Source organism: Notechis scutatus, chromosome Z (genome assembly GCF_049901735.1).
Source record: "Notechis scutatus isolate UNSWTSFEM ecotype Mainland chromosome Z, rNotScu1.2, whole genome shotgun sequence".
NCBI lineage: Eukaryota > Metazoa > Chordata > Lepidosauria > Squamata > Elapidae > Notechis > Notechis scutatus.
In genome coordinates, this window is record NC_142025.1 from 611,657 (window position 1) to 634,037 (window position 22,381).

The window sequence follows — 22,381 nt, forward strand, 5'->3', positions numbered from 1 at the left end:
ATTTAACTATGTTATATATACCTAAACTGAAACTTAATTTATTATCAGTAAGGCTTTAGTTAATCTTGGTTATGTAGTAACCTTTAGGGGAGATAACTGTATAATAGAGAAAGAGGGTAAAAGTGTTACTGCTACTTTAGAGAATGATTTATATGTGATACATGATGACCAGTTGAAGATGGCTAACTCAATTTATAACAATGTTAAGCCACATGATGAATGTATACATTTACTGCATAGACATCTAGGGCACATTAATTTCAAAATGCTCAAACAAACTGTTGAATTGTCAGAGGGAGTAAAATTGAAACCCTTTAGCAAGTATTTAAACTGTAATGCTTATAGCCAAGAGAAAAATAAGGTTACTCCTGCAAACAGACTAAATGGGTTTAAGACCAAAGAACCTTTAGAGGTTGTTTTTGCTGACATAATTGGTCCTAAGAAATCTAGTTTGGGAGGTGCCTGCTATATTTTGAGTATACTCATGATACGGTTTCCGCTATCTTATAATTGTTGTGTTTTCTCAAACAGCCATAAAATGGAGCCAGAAACCTGGGTTGTCTTAGTCTTAGTCTCAGAAGAAGTCTCAATGAGTCTCTGTTTCCTTCTGTTGGAGAGTATTGCCGTTCTTCCTAATTGACTGATATTCATGGATTTGATGTAAGTCTGATACTGAACTGTTTTTTACATTGGACTTTGATATTTGGATTATCCCTGGATTAAAAAACTGATTGATTTACCTGTGAATGACTTTGGACTGCCTATTTTGAACTTTGCATAAACCTTTATGGAAAGTAAAAACCAACATTTACTGTTCAGTGTATCTGTGTGCTGTGTGTGTATTATTCAAACACTACTCTCAAATACGTCTCCCTGTATGCGCTCATTCTCCTAACGGGGAATTGCCTCAACAGATTTCTTTTTCTATAATGCTATAGGATAACCATCTTTTCACCCTATTGTGGCAAAGATTGGACATTAGATGAATCTCGACATAACTCTGAGTTATACTTTGAGGATCCTAATAAAATCCAATAAACTAACTTTGCATGGAAGCCTTTGTAGGGTTTAACTGCTGGCCCAGGAACTTTGGGGACATGAAAGTGAAAGTGGCAGAAACCTCAGTCACCTAGTTACTATCTTTGAAAATATTTATGGAATGCAGTTTCGGTTTGCAAGCAGCTACACTGCTTCCCCTCCCTTTCTGTCAGCAACTCTCAAAAGACCATAAAAATATTTTATGAGTTGACACTGGGGCTGCTCTAGAAAGTAAATTGTAGTGCTTGAAATGGATGAAGCTCTTATAAAGAACTGTTAGTAAAAAATATTTTTTGAATCCCACCACTGGAAGCAACCACACATCAAAGAGAGGGATAAACATGGTTTGCTCTTATCTTGGTCAGGATTGAGAACCGAAAAGGCCAAACCAACATTTGAAGAAGCCATGCCTTGCTTGAGAAGGTGGGGGAAAAAACCAGAAGGTTAGGATCGGATGAAATTCAGGAGAACCTCAAAAGAAATGGACCTTCAAGAACAGGGGTCACCAACCTTTTGGACCTCAGGGACCACCAAACTCATAATTTCAAATCCCAGGGACCACTAACTAGCTCTGTGGGTGTGGCCTAATTTGTGGGTGTGGCTTGCTGGTCATGTGATGGGCTGGGCATGGCTTGTATGTAAATATTATAAATATTTATATAAATATTGAATTTTTTATAAAAAAGAGAGCAACTTTTTCCCAAAATCAGGCAAAACAGGCAGGCAGATTGAGTTGCTCACAGAATCACAGATTCATTCAGAGATCTATCTGCAATCTGCTACCTGAGTCTGTCACACAAAATTTGCTTGCAAGCAAACTCACAAAATTAACTCACAACACACCATGTATGTAAATATTGAATTTTTTATTTTAAAAAAACAACTTTTACCCAAAATCAGGCAAAACAGGCAGGCAGATTGAGTTGCTCACAGAATAATTCAGTGATCTATCTATCTGCCATCGGCTAGCTCATTCCGTCACATAAAATTTGTTTGCCGTGAGTCTGCACTGAATAACAGAACCTTCAGTCCTAAGGGAGGTTCGGCTGATCTAAAGACTAGCTAGAAAGCAAGAAATCCAACCGTTTCCTGCTTCCTAGCTAATCTAAATCTCCTGGCACAGCAGAACCGATGATGGTCGGAAAAATAGCAACTTAGCAGGCAAGTTTGCTGGGTAAGGAGTGAGTGGGCAGGGAGGGTTCCCGCGGGCCATGTAAGCGGTGCAGCCTTGTGTTTCTGCGCAGCCTGGATTAATTGCTTTGCGGGGGGGTGGTGCTCTGGGGGTGAGATTTCTCTGCGGCCCTCCAAAATTTTCTCACAGCCCACCAGTGGGCCACAGCCTACCGGTTGGCGACTGCTAGACTAGACAACCTCCAAGGTCCCGCCAAGTCTCATTCTATGATTCTGTAAGGGCCTCCTCCTTGAGCAGGGGTCTGGACTAGATGACCTCCAAGGCCCCTTCCATCTCTGTCATTCTATGATTCCATCAGGGTCTCCTGCTTGAGCAGGGGGTAGGATTAGATGACCTCCAAGACCTCTCCTAACTCTGTTGTTCTTTAATTCTGTAAGGGTTTCCTGTTTGAGCAGGGGGTTGGACTAGACGACCTCAGAGGTCCCTTCCAGCTCTATGTGTTTAGATACATTTCATCTCTTGCCTTGAATTTCTTTAATCCCTTCTCTTTTGTCTTCCCTTGGCTAGATGTTGCTGGTCCTGAAAGGGGATAATATGGTAGGAAGTAAGTAAGTAAGTAAGTAAGTAAGTAAGTAAGTAAGGAAGGAAGGAAGGAAGGAAGGAAGGAAGGAAGGAAGGAAAGTAGGTAGGAAAGTAGGTAGGAAGGTAGCTAGGTAGAAAGGAAGGAAGGTAGCTAGGTAAGTAGCTAGGTAGGAAGGTAGGTAAGTATTGGAATGTGCTGAAATGAGCAGATTGACATTTGAAATGAGAGAACAAGATGATAAACAATTTTATAAAATTTGGGATCTATTCTATCAATGGTTAGACAATAAAATATGGTAATGAAATATGTAGACTTTTAGAAAATAATAAATATATAAAGATGTATTCTTTTCTTACTATATCTACAAAATGATTCTAGGATAGATCTGGGATGATAATATGAATTGTCATAAAACAAATTAAGTAAAATATGATCATTTTGGAAAACATGAATGAATAAAAGTATAGTCAAATGATTGATTAATAATGATGTTAATGTATTTAATATATTGATTGAAAATATGAGATTATATACAATGTAATTATAATTGAAGACTATGAAATGGAAGCACAAAACAATTTGTAAACCAACCAGCACACTGTATGTACATATATGGAAGATGATTTGATGTTTTTATGTTTTGTTTGTTTATGTTTGTTTTAAAAACCAATAAAAATTTATATATATATATAAAAAGAAATAAAACAGGAAAGAAAGAAGGTAAGTAGCTAGGTAAGTAGGTAGGTAGGAAGGAAGGTAGATAAGTAGCTAGGTAGGAAGGAAGGTAAGTAGGAAAGGAAGGTAGGTTAGATAAGTAGGTTGGTAGGAAGGAAGGAAGGAAGGAAGGAAGGAAGATAGGAAAGAAAGAAGGTAAGTAGCTAGGTAAGTAGGTAGGTAGGAAGGAAGGTAGATAAGTAGCTAGGTAGGAAGGAAGGTAAGTAGGAAAGGAAGGTAGGTTAGGTAAGTAGGTAGGTAGGTAGGTAGGAAGGAAGGAAGATAGGAAAGAAAGAAGGTAAGTAGCTAGGTAAGTAGGTAGGAAGGAAGGAAGGAAGAAAGATAGGAAAGAAAGAAGGTAAGTAGCTAGGTAAGTAGGTAGGAAGGAAGGAAGGAACATAAGCAGCTATGTAGGAAGGAAGGTAAATAGGTAGGTAAGTAGGTAGGAAGGAAGGAAGATAGGAAGGAAAGAAGGTAAGCAACTAGGTAAGTAGGTAGGAAGGTAGGTAGGTAAGTATGAAGGTAAGTAGGTAGGTAGGTAGGTAGGTAGGTAGGTAGGTAGATAGGAAGGAAGGAAGGAAGGAAGGAAGGAAGGAAGGAAGGAAGGATGGATGGATGGTAGGGGAATCAAGGCTTGATTCAAGGCAGTGAAAAAGTCCGCAAAGAGATACTCAAAGCCAACACCTGGCTATCTCCTGGCCTGATAACTTCTGAAGAAGGCTTGGAGCCCTTCACTGGCTAATCATTAACCAGAGGCTGAAGGCCGTTGCTCGGCCTTATGCTAACAATCCAGATGTTTCAACAATACCCCATTAGGGCAAAGCCGAAATCAAAGTCCAGAGACAGAGGTAGACAACTCGGTGAGTTCTCGACACAACAACAGCCCTTGCCTCAAATTCTGTGGACCCAGCTGGCCATGAAGAACCCTTGGTTGATCTCGGTGATCCTCTTGGCTTTGGTGGTTGAGACTGTGGTCACCAATCCGGTGAGTTCGCACTGCCGTTGGTTAGGGGGGGTAATGGGGCCGGGAGGTCTTCCTTCGGGCTGGTCAGTTTACAGAGGTGCTTCTTGTGGGGTCCTTGGTCCACTCTGAGCTGGGTGGTTTCCTTGTAGACGTTTCATGACCCAACTAGGGAACGTCATCAATGCTAGATGGAAGTGGGGCTGGAGGAGGAGGAGGAGGAGGAGGAGAAAGAGAGGGGAAAGAAGAGGGGGCTACTATTGGTGGTTTTCTTACAGACGTTTCATGTAACAACAGCAGTACTACAGGGGGGAGGTGTGTGGAGAGGAGGAAAAAGGAGGAGGAGGAGGAGGAGGAGGAGGAGGAGAAGAAGAAGAAGAAGAAGAAGAAGAAGAAGAAGAAGAAGAAGAAGAAGAAGAAGAAGAAGAAGAAGAAAGGAGTATGGGCTCCTTGGGGCTCTGTGAGCTGGGTGGCAGACATTTTCATGATCCAACTAGGTAACAACCTCAGGGCTAACAGACGGGGAGGTTGTTTCCTTCCTGGACTGGTCTGGAACGGGTTCACGTGGTTCTACTCAGCTCAGCCTGAAGAGATGACAGGAGTTGTAGTCAGACAGCTGGGTTGGGAAAGGCTGCCTTCCCCTGAAAGGGCGACTCAGTTTCTCCAGCCGGCTGCTGAGGAGACGGTTTTTCCCTCTTCCCAGGTACGAGGACGAGTCCGGAGAGCGGTCCGGGATCGCTGCCGTTATCGCTCGGGATGTTACTCCGTCATCTTCAATAAGGATATCCAGGTAGAACATGGCGCAGATCTCCATTTCTGCAAACAGTGGGGGCGGGGAGGGGGCAAACGCGGGTGCACGTGCCCATCACTTGCGCATATGAAGCTGCGAGCCCTCGCCCGCCCGCCCCCGACCCAGAGTCGCTCCCTCTGCCCACTACCTGTGCCAGAAAGATTTTGGGAACGCTGGCTTAACCCGTTTCCTCTCACCCTGGACCCACCTGGTCTCTTCACCCCCCCGCCCGGATGTATATTCTCCAATGGGACACGCTGGATGTCTTGGTTTGCAGCCATTGTGCTCACAGAGCTGGGCTGGACTACTTGCAGCCATAGGCTGTGGAGAGTGTGTGTGTGTGTGTGTGTGTCTGTGTGTCTGTGTGTGTCTGTGTCTGTGTGTGTTAGGTAAACGTGCCTACCGTCCCTGTCCTATTGTTTCTTTTGTTTTTTTATTTTTCTTATATGTATCCATGTATTCATAACTATGTTTTTACTTATACCTATTATCTTGTAAGCAATTGACAAATAATAAATAAAATAAAATAAAATAAAATAATATAAAATAAAATAATAAAATAAAATAAAATAAAATAAAATAAAATAAAATAAAATAATAAAATAAAATAAAATAAAATAAAATAAAATAAAATAAAATAAAATAAAATAAAATAAAATAAAATAATAAAATAAAATAAAATAAAATAAAATAAAATAAAATAATAAAATAAAATAAAATAAAATAAAATAAAATAAAATAAAATAAAATAAAATAAAATAAAATAAAATAAAATAAAATAATAAAAACCCCAGGGGTGGGATTCAAGTTTTGTAGCAAACTGGTTCTATGGGTGTAGCTAGGTGGGCGTGGCTAGGCAGGTATGGCCATGTGACTGGGTGGGCGTGGCTTTTTCTTCTTTTTTTGCAGCCCTCCCCTGTGCTCCATTTTTGGGTCTCTGGGAAGCATAAGACAGTGAGGGGGATCCTGGCACAGCTGATCATCATCGGAACAGCTGATTGTCAGGAGGGGAAAAAATAGAAATATCTTAAGGAGTGACTGGGCGGGGGAGAAGGCAGTCAGCGATAACAGATAATCAGAGTTGGAAGGGGCCTTGTAGGTCATCTAGTCCAACCCTCTGCCCAAGCAGGAGACCCTACATCATTTCTGACAGATGGCAGTCCAGCCTCTTCTTGGAAGCCTCCAGGGATGAAGCTCCCACAACTTCCGAGGGCAACGTCTGTTCCATGGGTTGATGGTTCTCACTGTCAGAAAGTTTCTCCTTATTTCCAGGTTGAGTCTCTCCTGGATCAGTTTCCATCCATTATTCCTTGTCTGGCCTACAGGCGCTTTAGAAAATAGCTTGACCCCCTTCCTCCTCCTTCCTGTGGCAGCCCCTCAAATATTGGAAGACCGCTATCATGTCTCCCCTGGTCCTTCTCTTCCCTAGACTAGCCAAGCCCAGTTCCTGTAACCGTTCTTCATATGTTTTAGCCTCCAGTCCCCTAATCATCCTGGTTGCTCTTCTCTGTACTTTTTCTAGAGTCTCAACATCGTTTTTATAATGTGATGAACAAAACTGGATGCAGTACTCTAGGTGTGGTCTTACTAAGGCTTTATAGAGTGGTATTAGTACCTCCCTTGATCTCGGTTGTATCCCTCTGTTAATGCAACTTAGAATTGCATTGGATTTTTTGGCAGCTGCTGCACACGGCTGGCTCCTATTTAGCTGGTTGTCCACTAAGACTTGGGCATGGTTGCTATGTCCTGCATGCATGATAAGGACTGACTGAGTGGGAAGGGGAGGGGTGGACGGAAGGGGCGGGGCCACCCAGGGGCATGTTTTGCTGGTTCTCCGAACTGCACAGCATCATTGGAACCGGTCCAAACTGGTAGAATCCCGTCCCTGCTTAACCCCCACACCAAGAGTTAAGCAAACACATTTTGCACCTTTTGGGGGGGAACCTGGCCGTCTGACGCCTGTTTATTTTTTCCAGCCTGTGGAGCCACTGATACCTGACCTCGTTGACATCCCGATTCTTGGAACTGCTGTACAGGTATGTGCCAAGGTTCTGGCTGACAAGCAAACCCACTGGAGATGATCCAATCTGCGAACGCAAAATTGTATGGAGTACCTCATTTTGGCACGGCCGAAGCCAAAACCCGCTCTAGCTAATTCCCGTGCAATCCACATACTTCCTAGCATTTTTCCTCCCTCTGTGATTGCAGGTCACACATTGTCCAATTAAAAGTCAGGATATTGTTATGAGAAAATGCCTTTCGGGTTTGGCGAAGACCTGTGGAGGTGTCCTTGGTTCTCACGGCTCGTCTCCTTGATGTCTGGAGCCTGCGTGCCTGTGATGACTCTTTATTGATCGAAATTTCCCCCACTGCTCCCATGTTTCTGGCAAGCCCCAGAGCAAAATGATGGCGCGCGCACACACACACACACACACACACACACACACAAGACCAGGGTCAAGGGTGAGATGAATGATGTGTCTCAGAATCGGCTGCACCCGGGTAATGCCAACATGGTCACTCCCTATAAATGATTTTTTTTAAACTCTGGGAGATGCGGCTAGAGAGTCATGATTCGAATGGGGGTGGATTTGTCGGAGCCCTGACAGGTTGCTTCTCTCCTGGGTGAGTTTCCATCCATTGCTTCTTGCTTTGCCTTGTGGTGTTTTGGACAATTCCCTCCCCCTCTTCTTCGGGACAGCCCCTCCCCCCCAAGAACTGGAATGCTGCTGTCCTGCCTCCCGCTAGTCCTCCTTGTCTCCAACCTGGGGAAATAACCGTCTTTGTCTTGGTTGGTAGACTTCCTCGGTAGGTGTTCCCTCCTGCAGCAGGATCCAGGTGAGGAAGAACTCGAGAAGGATCTGACATACCTTCGGGAAATACCCAGGGGTTTCAAGGGGTGTTGGGCAGAGGTGGGCCACTGGGGGTCCGCAGGGGTTTGGGAGAGCCCCCCCCCCAGCTAAGATTCTGTGCAGTTCAGCGAACTCCCAAATCCCACTCCTGGCTGGCCCCTCCCCTCACAGGAGTCCCCACAGGGCCCGTTTTGGATGCAGGTAAGTGCCGGATGCGCGTGGAGGCTCGTGGAGGGCGAAAAACGGGTCTTCTGGAAGTTCGGGAAGGCCGGAAACCGGCCCGTTGACAGCTTCCAGGGAGCCTCTGGAGCCCGGGAGGGGAGGGCAACGCGCTCCCGGCCATGGTGCAAAAGACCAACTAGGCCACCCCTACTATGGGCACACACACCCCCAGCAACCGGGCAGAGAACTGCTTGCTAACATTTTGGAAGCCCACCCCGAAGTTTGGGAAGGGAGACAGTCCGGGTTGGGTGGGGAGCCTCGGCGCAGAACACGTTGCCCAGGCTAACTCGGCATGGAGACCACTCTGCACCCTACCAAATCCTTGCCTCTTGCTGTGCCTTCGGCGGGTGGTGGTGATACCAAACAGGGAAACACCAATGCTCAGATGCTGTCGGGGCTCTGACATCCACCCCCTATTTAAATCGTGAGTCTCTAGCCACATCTCACAGAGTTTAAAGAAGATTTATTAGGAGTGAACATGCTGGTGTTACCTGGGTGCAGCCGACCCTGAGACACATCATTCATCTCACCCTTGACCCTGGTCTTCCCCCCACGCCCTGGATGTATATTCTCCAATGGGGTACATCCATAGCCAAGAGTCATCAATCATGCTCTCCAGTGATAATCTTGTGCACCAGAAGCTTCGGCCGCCTAGGAATTATCTGAAGCATTTAAGGAATGTACCGTTCCTTCCACTCCCTTTTTGCTGGCAGCTCTAAAAGACCAGATAAATATTTTTGAGTTGACAGATATACAGGTTGAGGAGAAGAAGGTCTCCTTTGGTGTGCTGCGCACACAAACACATATACGCACACACACCACATTCCAAGCGGGAGGACTTTGATCCACATCCGAGCTGGTGGGGAAGGTTTTATCCTTCCCCTGTAAAGAAAAGACCCCAACTCAGAATGGGATGTGGGTGTTTGCACATGTTTGGCTGCCGGTAGTTCGGTGGGGCGCCAAGTCACCCCGCACCAAGTTAGCCCCGTGATGGCCAACCTATGCCATGCAGTGGCATGCAGAGCCATCTCTCCGGACATGTCAGCCATCGCCCATTTCTCTTGCGGGTTCCGGCGCGCACACGCACACCCGACCAGCCGGTCTTCGCATGCAGGGGAGCGTTGGAAACTGGAAGAGCAGCTCCCTGGCATGCATGCATGTGTCAGCCAGCTGATCTTCGTGCATGCATGCATGTTAGAAAACAGAAGACCAGATGGCCAGCATGCATGCATGTGCCGGGAAGCTGACTTTCCAGTTTCCTGCACTTGTGCGCATGCCGGCAACTTCCTTTGTAGTTTACGGCATGCGCGCCCCCATTTCGGCACTCGGTGCCGAAAAGGTTCACCACCACTGAGTTAGCCAGTGTCACTTGTTCCACACTGACTCGGCTGCACTGAGTTAGCAGGTCCAAGCTAGCTGCGCGCACTGGACCATGCCCACCCAGCCACGCCCACCTGGCTGTGCGAATCATCCCGTTCCGCTCCCGGCTAACTCCACACTCGGCATTTTGATCTTCCCTTCTGCAGCTGGAGCTCTGGACCCCTGCGAACTTGCCCAAGGATGACAAAGACCGTGGGGCCATTTGATGCGTGTCAATTCCAGCACGCGGGTACGTCAAAGAACCGGAGAGGTGTAGAAGGGGCTCGGTTGGAGCTCGCGGGGGATTCAAAGGTGTTCCTCTTTTTTTTTTAAAAAAATAGTAATTTTATTCAACGTTGGAATTAAAAAGATAAAAGCGAATGCAATTTAAAAAAAAAATAGGAAAGGAATACAAAGAAAAAAAACAGAAGGTGCGGAGAAGAGCCAAGAACAAATAGGGGAAGAAAGACAGGCAGGCAGGAAGAGAAATAGAAAAAGAAACAATATTGATTTGCTGGTTTACTGATGTACTGATTTACTGATTTATTGATTTGCTGATTGATTGATTTGCTGATTTATTGATATATAGATTTACTGATTTATTGATTTGCTGATTGATTGATTTGCTGATTTATTGATTTGCTAATTTATTTTATTGGTTGTTTTATTGTTTTATTGATACGCTGATTTGTTGATTTACTGATTTATTGCTTTACAGATATATTGATTTACGGATTTACTTATTGCATTGGCTGACCATCGTATCTCAGGACAAACCTGGGCAGCTTACAATAACAAAAGATAAAAACTGAAGACAGTAAGGAAAAATGAAAAGAAATATATATATAAATTCTACCTACCTATCATCCATCTACCCATCTATCCATCTATCTATCTATCTCTTCAATAATTTATCCTCAATCATTTAATATCAATCCATCTATATTTATCCATCCATCTATCCATCATCTCTATCTATCTATCTGTCTGTCTGTCTGTCTGTCTGTCTGTCTGTCTGTCTGTCTGTCTATCTATCTATCTATCTATCTATCTATCTATCTAATCTATCTATCTATCTATCTATCTATCTATCTATCTATCTATCTATCTATCTATCTATCTATCTATCCATCTATTTATCTATCTATCTATCTATCTATCTATCTATCTATCTATCTATCTATCTATCTATCTATCTATCTATCAATCATCTATCCCTCTATCCATCCATCCATCCATCCACCTATCTATCTATCTATCATCTATCTATCTATCTATCTATCTATCTATCTATCTATCTATCTATCTATCATCTATCTATCTATCCATCTATTTATCTATCCATTATCTATCTATCTATCTATCTATCTATCTATCTATCTATCTATCATCTATCCCTCTATCCATCCATCCATCCATCCATCCACCTATCTATCTATCTATCATCTATCTATCTATCTATCTATCTATCTATCTATCTATCTATCTATCTATCCATCTATTTATCTATCTATCTATCTATCATCTATCTATCTATCTATCTATCTATCTATCTATCTATCTATCTATCTATCTATCTATCATCTATCCCTCTATCCATCTATCCATCCATCCATCCATCCATCCATCTATCTCCCTCCCTCTATCATCTATCTATCCATCCATCATATCTCTTTCATCTCTCAGCTCTCTCTCTCTCTCTTTCTCTCTCTCTCATCTTTCTCTGTTTTCTATCTATCTGTCTGTCTGTTTTATCTATCCATCCCTCCATTCATTCTCTCTGTCTCTGTCTCTTCAATAATTTATCATCGATCATTTAATATCTAGCCATTTGGCATTTGGATGAGTCTCTTCCTCTGGATACAAGCATGAAGACGAAAAAGAATCCGCATTTCAAATCCAGATTATCCCTGTTACAATCAAACAATACTCAATAAACTGATTTTGCAAATGAAGAGTTTAAATTCTGAATTTTCACCCTTTCGCTTGTGTGTTTTACAATACAAAGGGACTTAGGTGGAATTCCTGTCCTTCTTTCAGGAAGATCTTCCAGAAGTGCCTCTAGAAACCCTCGTCCGGTATCTCTCGTTTCTCTCCCCATAGTTCCTCCAAGGTAGGTTGAAGGTTCCTCCACCTAGGAGGTCAGAAATGGTCCACCTTAGGTCTGGAGATAGAACCACATAAAAAACCCAAGCCAGCTTTCCAGATATGAGGGATCATGTCTGGAGGTCTTCACGAAAAGATTGGACAGGAAGATTGGATGGAATGGGGTAGGGTCTCCTGACCTCCAAGGCAGTGGTGGGATTCAGCCAGTTCGCACCGGTTGAGCTGAACTGGTTGTTAACTTGTGTGCAGTTCAGTGGACCAGCTGAATCACCAGGCCTGGCCCTCCCCCTCCCTCCTCCCCTCTCCTGAGGCCATTTTGGCATCTTGCCCCTCCTCCAACCGATCCTCCCACCCACCCTCCCTCCCTCCAAGCAAGCTACATTGGGGCAGGCAAAACCGGAAGGCAGCTCTGACAAGGCCCCCGGAGGGAAGGGCTGCAGCTACTAAACAGGCAGCCAAGTTAAGTGCCTGAAAGACCCCGACGGTCAGGTTTCCAAGCGATGAAATCCATTTCAAAAAAAGGAAAAGAGCCAAGTCCTCTTCCGAAACAATTTCTTTTCTTTAGGAAAGCATCAAATTGGCAAAAATCTGTTGTCATTCCAGATCTGACCTAACCCAGAACTACAACACCTAATATTGGAAATTAGAAAGAGCCCCCAAAGTCACATCCTCCAATGGAAGTCAATCGACGTTTGCCCTGCTGTCGTCCGTCTCCACCTCCAGGTCTCCGCAGGGTCGGCTTTCGTTCCGATGGGAAGGAGAAACACCTGGCCTCAACAGCGCTCTCCACCTCCACTCCTCCCCACACAGGAAAGGGCAAGCCCAAACCCCCCATAACCATCAAAGAGAAAGAAAGAAAAAAAAGGAATATATGACAAGGCGAAATAAAATGGCAACATATTAGTCACTTTCGGGCTTGATCCCATCCGTCACCGGGAATCCAGGCACCTGAGGGGTGATGAGTGAGGCCTTGGCAAGGCTCCTCAGCAAACAACAAGCGTTGCAGGGGGATGATCGAGCGTCCAGAGCTGGTTCTGCCCTAAGGAGGCCGGGAGAGTCACTGGGGCTCCTTGAGAAGAGGGGCTCAGGCCTGGTCCCTGCGTGGCGCCATGATCTACGAGCTGCTGCTGGTGCTGCATGGCTACCTGCACGGCCTCTTTGTCAGTGGCCTGCAGGCCAGAATACTTCCTCCTCCTCTTCCTCCTGCTCCTCCTCCTCCTCCTCTTCCTCCTCCTGCTCCTCTTCTTCTTCTTGCTCCTCCTGCTCCTCTGGCTCCTCCTCTTCCTCCCTCTTCCTCCTGCTCCTCCAGCTCCTCCAGCTCCTCCTCTTCCTCCTCCTCTTCCACCTCCTGCTCCTCTTCTTCCTCCTGCTCCTCCGGCTCCTCCTCTTCCTCCTCTTCCTTTTCCTCCTCCTGCTCCTCTTCTTCCTCCTGCTCCTCCTGCTCCTCCTGCTCCTCCTCCTGCTCCTCCTGCTCCTCTGGCTCCTCCGGCTCTTCCTCTTCCTCCTCCTCCTCTTCCACCTCCTCTTCCTCCATTTCCTCCTCCTCCTCCTGATCCTCCTCCTCCTCGTGTTCCTCCTCCTCCTCTTCCTCTTCCTCCTCCTCCTCTTCCTCCTCCTCCTCCTCCTTCTCCTCCTCCTCCTGCCTGGGTGTCTCATAAACCAGATTCTGCAATTGAGCGCATTCACAGGCTGGGTGTCATCATTCATGTTCTCCTATTAAATACATTCACGGGCCAAAGCTCTGGTATTTTAGTTACAGTCTTTTAAAGATAAGAGTTGGAATGTACTTTTGATTTCAACCTGCTGCACTGCTCTTCCAGATTTCCTTCCTCCCCTCCCCCTTTTGTATGGCAACTACTAAAAAAGGCACAGGGATGTTTTATGAGTTGACATGGAGGTTCTCCTAGTGGGATCTCATCCAAGTATTATGCAGACTTAGGACAGCTGGTGTAGGACAGGTGCAGTGGTGGGATTCTGCTGGTTCAGACCAGTTCGAGCGAACTGGTTGCGCCAATGATCAATTGGCCCTGTCCTATCCTGTCCTTTATTTCCTCCTTTGTAGCTCATCTCAATTGTGTGGCACGGCTGATTTACACCCCCACTCACTGTTCTACTTACCATTGCTGACTCAGAAGGTAAGCAGCTGAGCTTCTAAGTGCTCCATTTTCCGCACTGCATGTGCTTCCTGAACTGGTTGTTAAACCGGCAGCATCCCACCACCGGCCAGGCATTCTGGCTGCTCTGCTCAGCCCATTGACTACGCTCTCTCTTTCAAAGGAGAACATCTCTCTGGTCTTTGGAGGTCCACCCCTAGAGCCCCTGAGATGGATGGACAAGTGGAGGCCAGCAAGATGGAGAATTTCCTCCCTTTCTCCTGACCCCACTGAGCGGTGATTTCCAGGTAGCATCTCCTGGGTATCTTGATGTCCAGGGATGGCCCTTCGCCCGTTCTTCTCCAGACCACCAACATAGATTAATGTTGAATCATCAGGTAGGAAGGGACTTTGGAGATCTTCTAATGGAGGCTTCATACCATCCTTGACAAATGCTTGTCCTGTCTCTTCTTAGAAAACTCCAGTAATGGATCACCGAAAACTTCTAGTGACAAGCTGTTCCACTGGTTGGTTGTTCTCACTGTCAGGAAGTTTCTCCTTAGTGCCAGGTTCTCCCCTTGATGAGTGTCCATCTGTGCTTCTTGTCCTGCCTTCAGGGGCTTTGGAGAACAGTTGGACCCCTTCTTCTTTGTAGGCGACCCTCAAAGATTGGAAGACGGCTACCATGTCACCGCAATCATCATCATCTTCTTCTTCTTCTTCTTCTTCTTCTTCTTCTTCTTCTTCTTCTTCTTCTTCTTCTTCTTCTTCTTCTTCTTCTTCTTCTTCTTCTTCTTCTTCTTCTTCTTCTTCTTCTTCTTCTTCTTCTTCTTCTTCTTCTTTCTTCTTCTTCTTCTTCTTCTTCTTCTTCTTCAGGCAATGGCCAGTCACAGGTGCTCAACATCTGAGCCAGCTTCTTCTTTTCTCTTGCTGAAGTCCAGACTTCCTTGGTTCATCCCCTCCATCCCCTCCTGCTCCAGAGGCCACATTTTTCCACTGAGTGGCCTCTCGCACTCTGGAGGTCAAATGGAAAATCTCCTATGGTCCCCACCCCTGAATTCTTCTTCAATCCAAGTTAATCTTTCTTTGTAGGACATCGGTTAATCTTTAACCATCGTTCAAGGTGCCTGGACTCCTTCTCCTCCTCCTCCTCCTCCTCTCTGCTTCTCCCAGGAGATGTTTGGACTGGAGGGAAGATCTCCCAGAGATCTTCTGGTGGTTCTCCAGAATGGATTCCCGGCTATTGTGGGTCTTGGTTCCCACCATCGTCATTGTGGTTTTCGTTGACCCGTCGGATGGAGAAGAGGAAGTAGAGGAACCTGGCCAGACATAGTTCGGTACAATCCGGGGGTGGGAATGTAGGCCTCAGTTGGTCGGTGGACTTCTCGGCCATCGCGCAGGACAAAGAAGCGAGAGGTGGAAGCTCATCAAGGGGAGAAGCAACCTGGCCTGAAGGAGGAATTTCCCAGCACGGAGGACAACTCAGCAGTGGCCACCAGAAGTTGCGAGTGCTTCAATGTTGGAGGCTTTCAGGAAGAGAGCGGACAACCCATTTGTCTGAAATGGGTATAAGGTCTCCTGCTCGAGCAGGGGGTCAGACTAGATGACCTCCAAAGTCCCTTCCAACTCTACTATTCTGTAATTCTGCAAGGGTCTCCTGCTCGATCAGGGGGTCGGACTATTTGACCTCCGAGGTCCCTTCCAATTCTGATTCTGTCAGGGTCTCCTCCTCGAGCAGGCGGTCAGACTAGATGACCTCCGAGCTCCCTCCCAACTCTACTATTCTGTAATTCTGTGAGGGTCTACTGCTTGAGCAAGGGGTCAGACTAGATGACCTCCGAGCTCCCTTCCAGCTCTATTCTGATTGAAGTGTACCCCCCTGTGCCTGCAAGGCCACATTGATCTGCCTCAAGCAGGCTGGATAGGAAGAGCCAAAGGGTCGAATTTAACCCCGGGGGGGGGGAAGAGGGGAGGGGGCTGTTGTAAAGCGGCTGGTCTTCTCTACGACCTCTCCATCCCACAGGATGGCCATGGGGAGGGGAGCACGGCCACCGTCCGGATCATCCGAACTACCCAGTACCAGCGGAGGCGATGGAGACCTTACCGGTTGGGCAGCCTCTCCGCTCTGAGCCGAGGGCCGATGAGGACCGTGGTGAGTGGGGCAGGGCTTCCGGGGTACGCTCCACGGTGGGGTGCAGCCATTTCGGAACGGTTCTAGCAAACCAATTGCACCAACGATCAGCTGGCCCCACCCTATCCTGTCCTACATTTCCGCGTTTTTCAGCTCAGGTGGTTCACGCGGCACAGTAGATTCCTGCGTCTCAGCTGTTTTCCTTACTGGGGTTTTGCCTAGAAGGAAAAGCTGTAGTGCTTGAAATGGGTGTATTTCGAACACTGTGCGTGCACAAAGCACACTCTCATAGAACTGGTAGTAAAAAAAAGTTTGAATCCCACCATTGGGTACGTTGCTCTTCCCACAGTCCTTGAGAGGGTGGTGACCCTGGGAACCGGCCTTTTGGCACGGCAGGGCAAGGTTTTGGGGGTGGAAGGGGGCATCCGGGCTGGATCGGCAGACTCGAAAGCTGGCTGCTCTTGGCCTAAAGGGGCCCTTGGGACTCCCTGATCTGGGGTTTTTTTTCTTGCAGACGTCTTATGACCCAACTAGAGAACAGCATCAGTACTAGAAAGGAGAGGGGTTTGCAGAAAGGAGGAGGAGGAAGTGGTGGAAGAGAAAGAGGAAGAAGAGGGGGAGGAGGAAGAGGAGGAGGAGGGAGAAGAAGAGGAGGAGGAGGGGCAGGAGGGGGAATGACGAAGAAGAAAAGGACTATGGGTTTTTGATGCTCTCTCAGCGTAGTGGTTTCCCTGCAAACATCTAATTACCAAACTGGTTAACACCATCAGCGCTAGAAGGGAAAGGTGAGGGAGGGGGAGGAGGAGGAGGAAGAGGGGGAGAGGAGTACTGTGGGGTCCTTGGTGCTCTCTGAGCTGGGTGGTTTTTCTGCAGACGTCTCATCACCCAACTAGGGAACATCCTCAGTGCTAGAAGGGCAAGGATTTGCTCTTATTTCCATAGACTTGTGCCTGGGTCCTCTCGGTGTGGTTTGGGAATGGTGGCTGTCCCGGCTCTCGTACCATGATAGAAACCTACGAGCATCTCCCCCACTTCTCTTGACCCTCCCAGAGTCCTCCACAAGAGAAGACAGAAGAAGAAGGCGCCCTCCCCCAGGCAAGAGAAGCTGGTGCCAGTGGACCCCCCCCCTTCCCGGTGCATTCTGGGACTCTGATACCCCACTCCAAAGTAGATAAAGAGGTGAGAGTTTTAGTTTTCGGAGTGGGGGGCTATCCTTTGGTCAGAAGCAAGGTGGTATTTCAAGAGGGGGACACAAGGGTGTGTGTGTGTGTGTGTGTGTGTGTGTGTGTGTGTGTGTGTGTTTGGTTATTCGGGTTTTCTCCCGCGTAAGATTGGAAGTATCTAGGCAATGTTTCGATGAAGTCTCATTCATCATCTTCAGGCTTGTGTCTTCCACTCTGTGCTTCTCAGAGTGATGTGAGCTTGCAGCTGCTTCTTCCTTTTAACTGCTAGTGGGGGTGTGACTTGATTGGGTGGGGGTTTGGCTGTGTATATATGTGATATATGTGCGCGCACATGCACGCACACACACACACACACACACACACACACACAGCTCGACTTACGACCACAATCGAGCCCAGAATTTATATCACCAAGTGAGACACTTGTGAAGTGACTTTTTGTCTCCCCTTGGACAACCAACGTTATTAAGTGAATCACTCTTCCCATCCCGAACTATGGCTGAGTCCTTGGTTTACGACTGCAATTGAGCCCCCAAAGTTCATTTGCTAAGCAAGACATTGGTTGAGTGAGTTTTGTTCCACTTTCGCGACCTTTCTTGCCACCGTTGGGAAGTGAATTGCAGCAGCTGAAAAGTTAGTCACCCAGTCGTTAAGTGAATCCAGCTCATCAAATGGTCGTCAAAGGGGATCGTGTGCCCCCCGGAGATGCCGCAACCATCATAAATGGGAGTCGGTTGATCAATTTTGATCAGGTGACCAACAATTGTAAGTGTGGAAAACGATCATAAGGGACTTTTTCAGTGCCGTTGCAACTTCCAATGGTCACTAAATGAATCATTATAAGTCAAGGACTGCCTGTAAATCAATAATGCAGGGATTAATTTTAGCCGAGCTCTCATATCGCATTAAACCATGGTTTACTTTTACTGCTGCAATGGTCGTAAGTGTGAAAACTGGTCCTAAGTCCCTTTTTTCACGGACTTTGTAACTTTGGATGATCACTAAGTGAAGCATAGTAAATCTAGGACTACCTCTGCACAACCTCAGTCAGTGTTTCCTCTTAGGGTCAAGTCTTTTCAGCCAGAGAAATAAAATTAGCCCTTACAGATAGTCCTGGACTTATGACGGCAATTCAGAGCCGACATTCCATTGTTAAGCAAGGCAGGTGTGGAATCAGCTATGCCCCATTTTATGCTCCTTTTTGCCCGCGACGATTAAGCCATTCGCTGCTGTCCTTAAGTGAATCAGTCGGTCGCTAAATGAATCTGGCCCACTTCCAATTTTAAGACCTTTCTCTCCAATGGCAGTTAAGCCAATCATGGCTGTCCTTAAGTGAAACACTCAGTCACTAAGTGAATCCTGCTTTCTCCCTATTGATTTTGCTGGTGGAAACGTCGCAAATGATGTGAAATACACGCCAGTTGGCAGGCCCCCAAATTTGCATCACGTGACTGTGGTGGGGGAATGTGATGGTCGTAACTGTGAGGACTGGCCATAAGTCATTTTTCTCCCCAGTGCTATTATATCTTTGAGCGATCACGAAACAAATCATTGTAAGTCAAAGACAGAGGTGGTATTCAGCCGGTTTGGACCGGTTCTGGCGTACTGGTTGCAGAAATTTTGAGTAGTGCAGAGCCACGAACTCATTTTTCTCAACTAAAAAGATATTCTTTTGGTCTTTTTAGCTGCCAGCAGAAAGGGAGTGGGGGGAGCAGTGCATTCCTAAAATGTTTCAGATAATCATTTTGGCAACCAAAGCTGTTGGCGCACAAGATTATTATTGGAGAGCATGATTGATGCCTCTTGGCTATGGATGTGTCCCATTGGAGAGTACAGAGAGAGCGAATGCTCTCTTAGAACAGTACCTCCTGTCAACTCATAAATACTTCTATGGTCTTCTTAAGAGTTGCCAACAGAAAGGGAGGGGGAGCAGTGCGGCAGCTTGGAAACCAAAAGCGCATTCCATACATAGTTGTTCAAAGATAGTAACTAGGTGACTGAAGTTTCTGCCGAGGCAAAATCCTAATTGGAGAAACATGATTGATGGCTCTGGGCTATGGATGTGTCTCATTGGAGAATATGATTTATGACACACTCAGAGGGGTGGGGGGAAAAACAGGGTCCAGGGGGACAAGGAATGATGTGTCTCAGAGTCGGCTACACCCAGGCAGTGCCGGACATGTTAACTCCCCATAAATCCTTTGGAAGTTTTGGAAGTTTGGCTCCGAGACTCAGCATTGAAATGGGGGGAACTGCCGGAATCCTGACAGCAGATCGCAGCCCTTTTTTTTCAGTGGCATCGTCCCATCACATGGTCACTAAGTGAACTGCCATCAAGGACTACCTGTATAGCCAAGTGACCTTTAACCTTTAACCAACTCTTGAGGCCAAAAAGCAGCCGAGAACCAGGGAAAACAATTCTCCCGAAACAGAAAAACTGTTACTGGTCCTTATGAATGCATTACATAGTCCTCGACTTATGACAGTTCATTTAGCGACTGTTCAAAGCTACAATGGCACTGTAAAAAGTCACTTAGGACCCATGTGCACACTTAACGACTGTTGTGGCGTCCTCAGGGTCACGTGATCAGAATCCAGAACTTTGACAACTGACTCGCATTTATTACGGTTGCAGCTTCCCGGGGGTCACACAATTCCGTTTTTGCGACCTTCCAGGGATCAAAATCAACAGGGAAGTTAGATTCCCTTAACGACCATGTTCCTAACTTTAATAGCTCTAGTGATTCATTTAACGACAGTGGGGAGGTTGTAAAATGAGACAAAACTCACTGAACAAGCATCTCGCTTAGTGACATAAATATGGGGTTCCATTGTGATCATAAGCCAAGGACTCCCGGTGGATCCTCATAGCTGCAAGTGTAGGGACAGAAATTTGTGGTCGTAAGTCGAGGGCTGCCTGTGATCCTCACACAGTGACCATTCAAAGAACAAAGCAACTTATGACCATTTTTCACACTTACCACCCATGGCTGCCACAACCGTGTCCCTCAATTTTGTAATGGCAGTGATTCGCTTCACGGCGAGAAAGGTCGTAAAACGAGGCAAAACTTACTTCACGACCCTCTCCCTGAGCAACATCCATCGTGGGCTCATAAGGCCGAAGGACTGCCTGTGGAGCATTGTCAGTGCACGTTTAGCGACTGAAATTGGGGAGGAGATCCATTTTGGATCGTACCTCGAGGATTTGCCCGCATATCCTGACTGATATTTTGATTTCTTTCTTTTTTCCCCAACAGTCTCTGGAATCTTCCCTGTGGCGGCGTTAAGAAGAGACTCATGTGGGAGTAATTGTGGGAGTGGGCTGCGCTTGCCTGCTGGGTTTGGGAGGTCTCTGTCCATTTTCGGGGAGACAGCCGGCCTCTTCCACCCATGGCATGATGGGAGATTTCCTCCATGGCGGAAATATTTTATTAAATCAGTGTTTGGTCACTTTAAGAGAGGTGGACTTCAATTCCCAGAATCCTTCAGCCAGGATAATTTATTTAAAATGGTGGACTTCGGCTCCCAGAATCCCCCAGCCAGCCATGCTTTAAGAGGGGAGGACTTCCACTCCCAGAATCCCCCAGCCCATCTTGGCAGGCTAGGGGAATTCTGGGAGTTGCAGTCCACCCTTCTTAAAGTGACCAAGGTTGAGAATCAGGCCGTTCCATCCCTCCTCGTTGTATCCTCAGAGCATCAAGAATCAAGATGGCTGCTCTGCTCACAGCCCAGAACCCCCCCTTTTAAAGGTGTGTCACCGCCATCTTGACTTTTTTGACCTTACACTGCTGGGAAACTCTTCTCTTTTCTCCTGGTTTGCCCCCAAAATTCTAATAATAATGATAATAATGATACCAATAACAAACAACAATGAAAAACAAAACAACAACAATAATAATTGATTTGATAATAATAATTGACTAGTGATTTGTGATATGAAATAATAATTGATTAGTTATCTCATTTGCTGTGTACACTGTCATTTTTGTGAATAATAATAATAATAATAATAATAATAATTATTATTAATAATAATAATAATAATAATAATAATAATAATAATAATAATAATAATAATAATAATAATAATAATAATAATAATAATAATAATAATTCTCTTCAATTTTGGGGGACAAATGGTATCTGGAAGTCCCAGTGAAAGTGGTGAGGTCTGGATTTTCTGCCATTAAATAAAACAATATTTCTTTCTCTTTTCCCACCAAGTTTTTTACTTTTTACAAACCTATCAATGCGTGAACAGTGTGGCACCTGAGTGTCATACATTTTAATACAAATAAAATAGTATTAATCATATTTGTTTCATTTCACAAGATTATACAATTCTGGTAATAATACACATATTTTTATTAGATCTTTCATTATTTAGTTATTCAATATTTCAGTGTGTCATTTTTATGCCAGTCACCCTATTCTGTCATACCTTTTAGTACAAATAGAATATTATTAATATTCATTACATTTAGCAAGCTTATATAATTCTAATAATTAGTAAAAACATTTATGTTAAATTAAAATCTTCCATTATTTGCTTATTCAATTTATAATCATTCCTTATCTGGTTATTCAATGTTTCAATATGTTATTTTTATGTCAATCACCATATTCTGCAGGTCATGTATTTTAATACAAATAAAGTATTTTTAATCATGTCTGTTACATTTAGCAAACATACACATATTCATATTGAATTATAATCGTTCATTATTGATTCAATCAATCTATCTCTGTATATAAAAGCAAAATACCCCTCATGCATCATCACAAAATCTCCAGAACCGTAAAGCCTACAAACTTGAAATTTGGCCCAGACGTTCCTCTTGGCTTCTACGGGCTCACTAAGAAAAGATTCTTCGAAACGACCATCAGAGCATTTAGTGTATTTCCTATATTATTATTATTAACGTGCTCTGATGCTAAGGAGTTCTGCTCCCCGTTCCCACCTGGAAAGAAATCTCTTCCAAATGCAAAACACAAGCAGCGGAGAGGAGTTTCACTTTCAGTTTCACAGCAGCCCCAAACAGCTTTAATCCAGAGCAGTTGAGCTAAGCCACACCCAGGCTCCTTGCTGCCTCCTTGCTCATACAGCAGATATGGTTTCAGTTTCCAAACAGCCCTCAACTCTCTCACACACTGACAGAATGCTAGACAGGTGAATACTGATGGAGGCTGGTAGGCAGAGGCAGAAATTTCCCCCC

The 22,381-nt window shown here is 45.4% G+C and overlaps 1 protein-coding gene and 1 long non-coding RNA gene across 2 annotated transcripts; both read left to right on the forward strand.

Moving 5' to 3' along the window:
- Window positions 1-4,245: 4,245 nt before the first annotated feature.
- On the forward strand, window positions 4,246-11,622 carry LOC148128731 (uncharacterized). The gene is made up of 5 exons (XM_087947287.1): window positions 4,246-4,452; window positions 5,132-5,218; window positions 7,195-7,254; window positions 9,819-9,901; window positions 10,370-11,622. Exons 1-4 carry the CDS (start codon window positions 4,246-4,248, stop codon window positions 9,876-9,878), a joined length of 414 nt encoding a protein of 137 aa, XP_087803413.1. The 3' UTR covers window positions 9,879-9,901; window positions 10,370-11,622.
- A 3,077-nt stretch (window positions 11,623-14,699) lies between these two features.
- Window positions 14,700-21,185, forward strand: LOC113423565 (uncharacterized). Its single transcript, XR_003372396.2, has 3 exons — window positions 14,700-16,002; window positions 17,032-17,160; window positions 20,423-21,185. It is a non-coding gene; the product is annotated as an uncharacterized LOC113423565 (long non-coding RNA).
- Window positions 21,186-22,381: the final 1,196 nt, after the last annotated feature.

Excerpts from the sequence above, each read along its gene's own strand:
- LOC148128731 (XM_087947287.1), top strand. The coding sequence starts at position 4,246 with ATGCTAACAATCCAGATGTTTCAACAATACCCCATTAGGGCAAAGCCG. Across the intron at positions 4,453-5,131 it reads AGACTGTGGTCACCAATCCG|GTACGAGGACGAGTCCGGAG; the intron begins GTGAGTTCGCAC and ends CCCTCTTCCCAG. Across the intron at positions 7,255-9,818 it reads TTCTTGGAACTGCTGTACAG|CTGGAGCTCTGGACCCCTGC; the intron begins GTATGTGCCAAG and ends TCCCTTCTGCAG.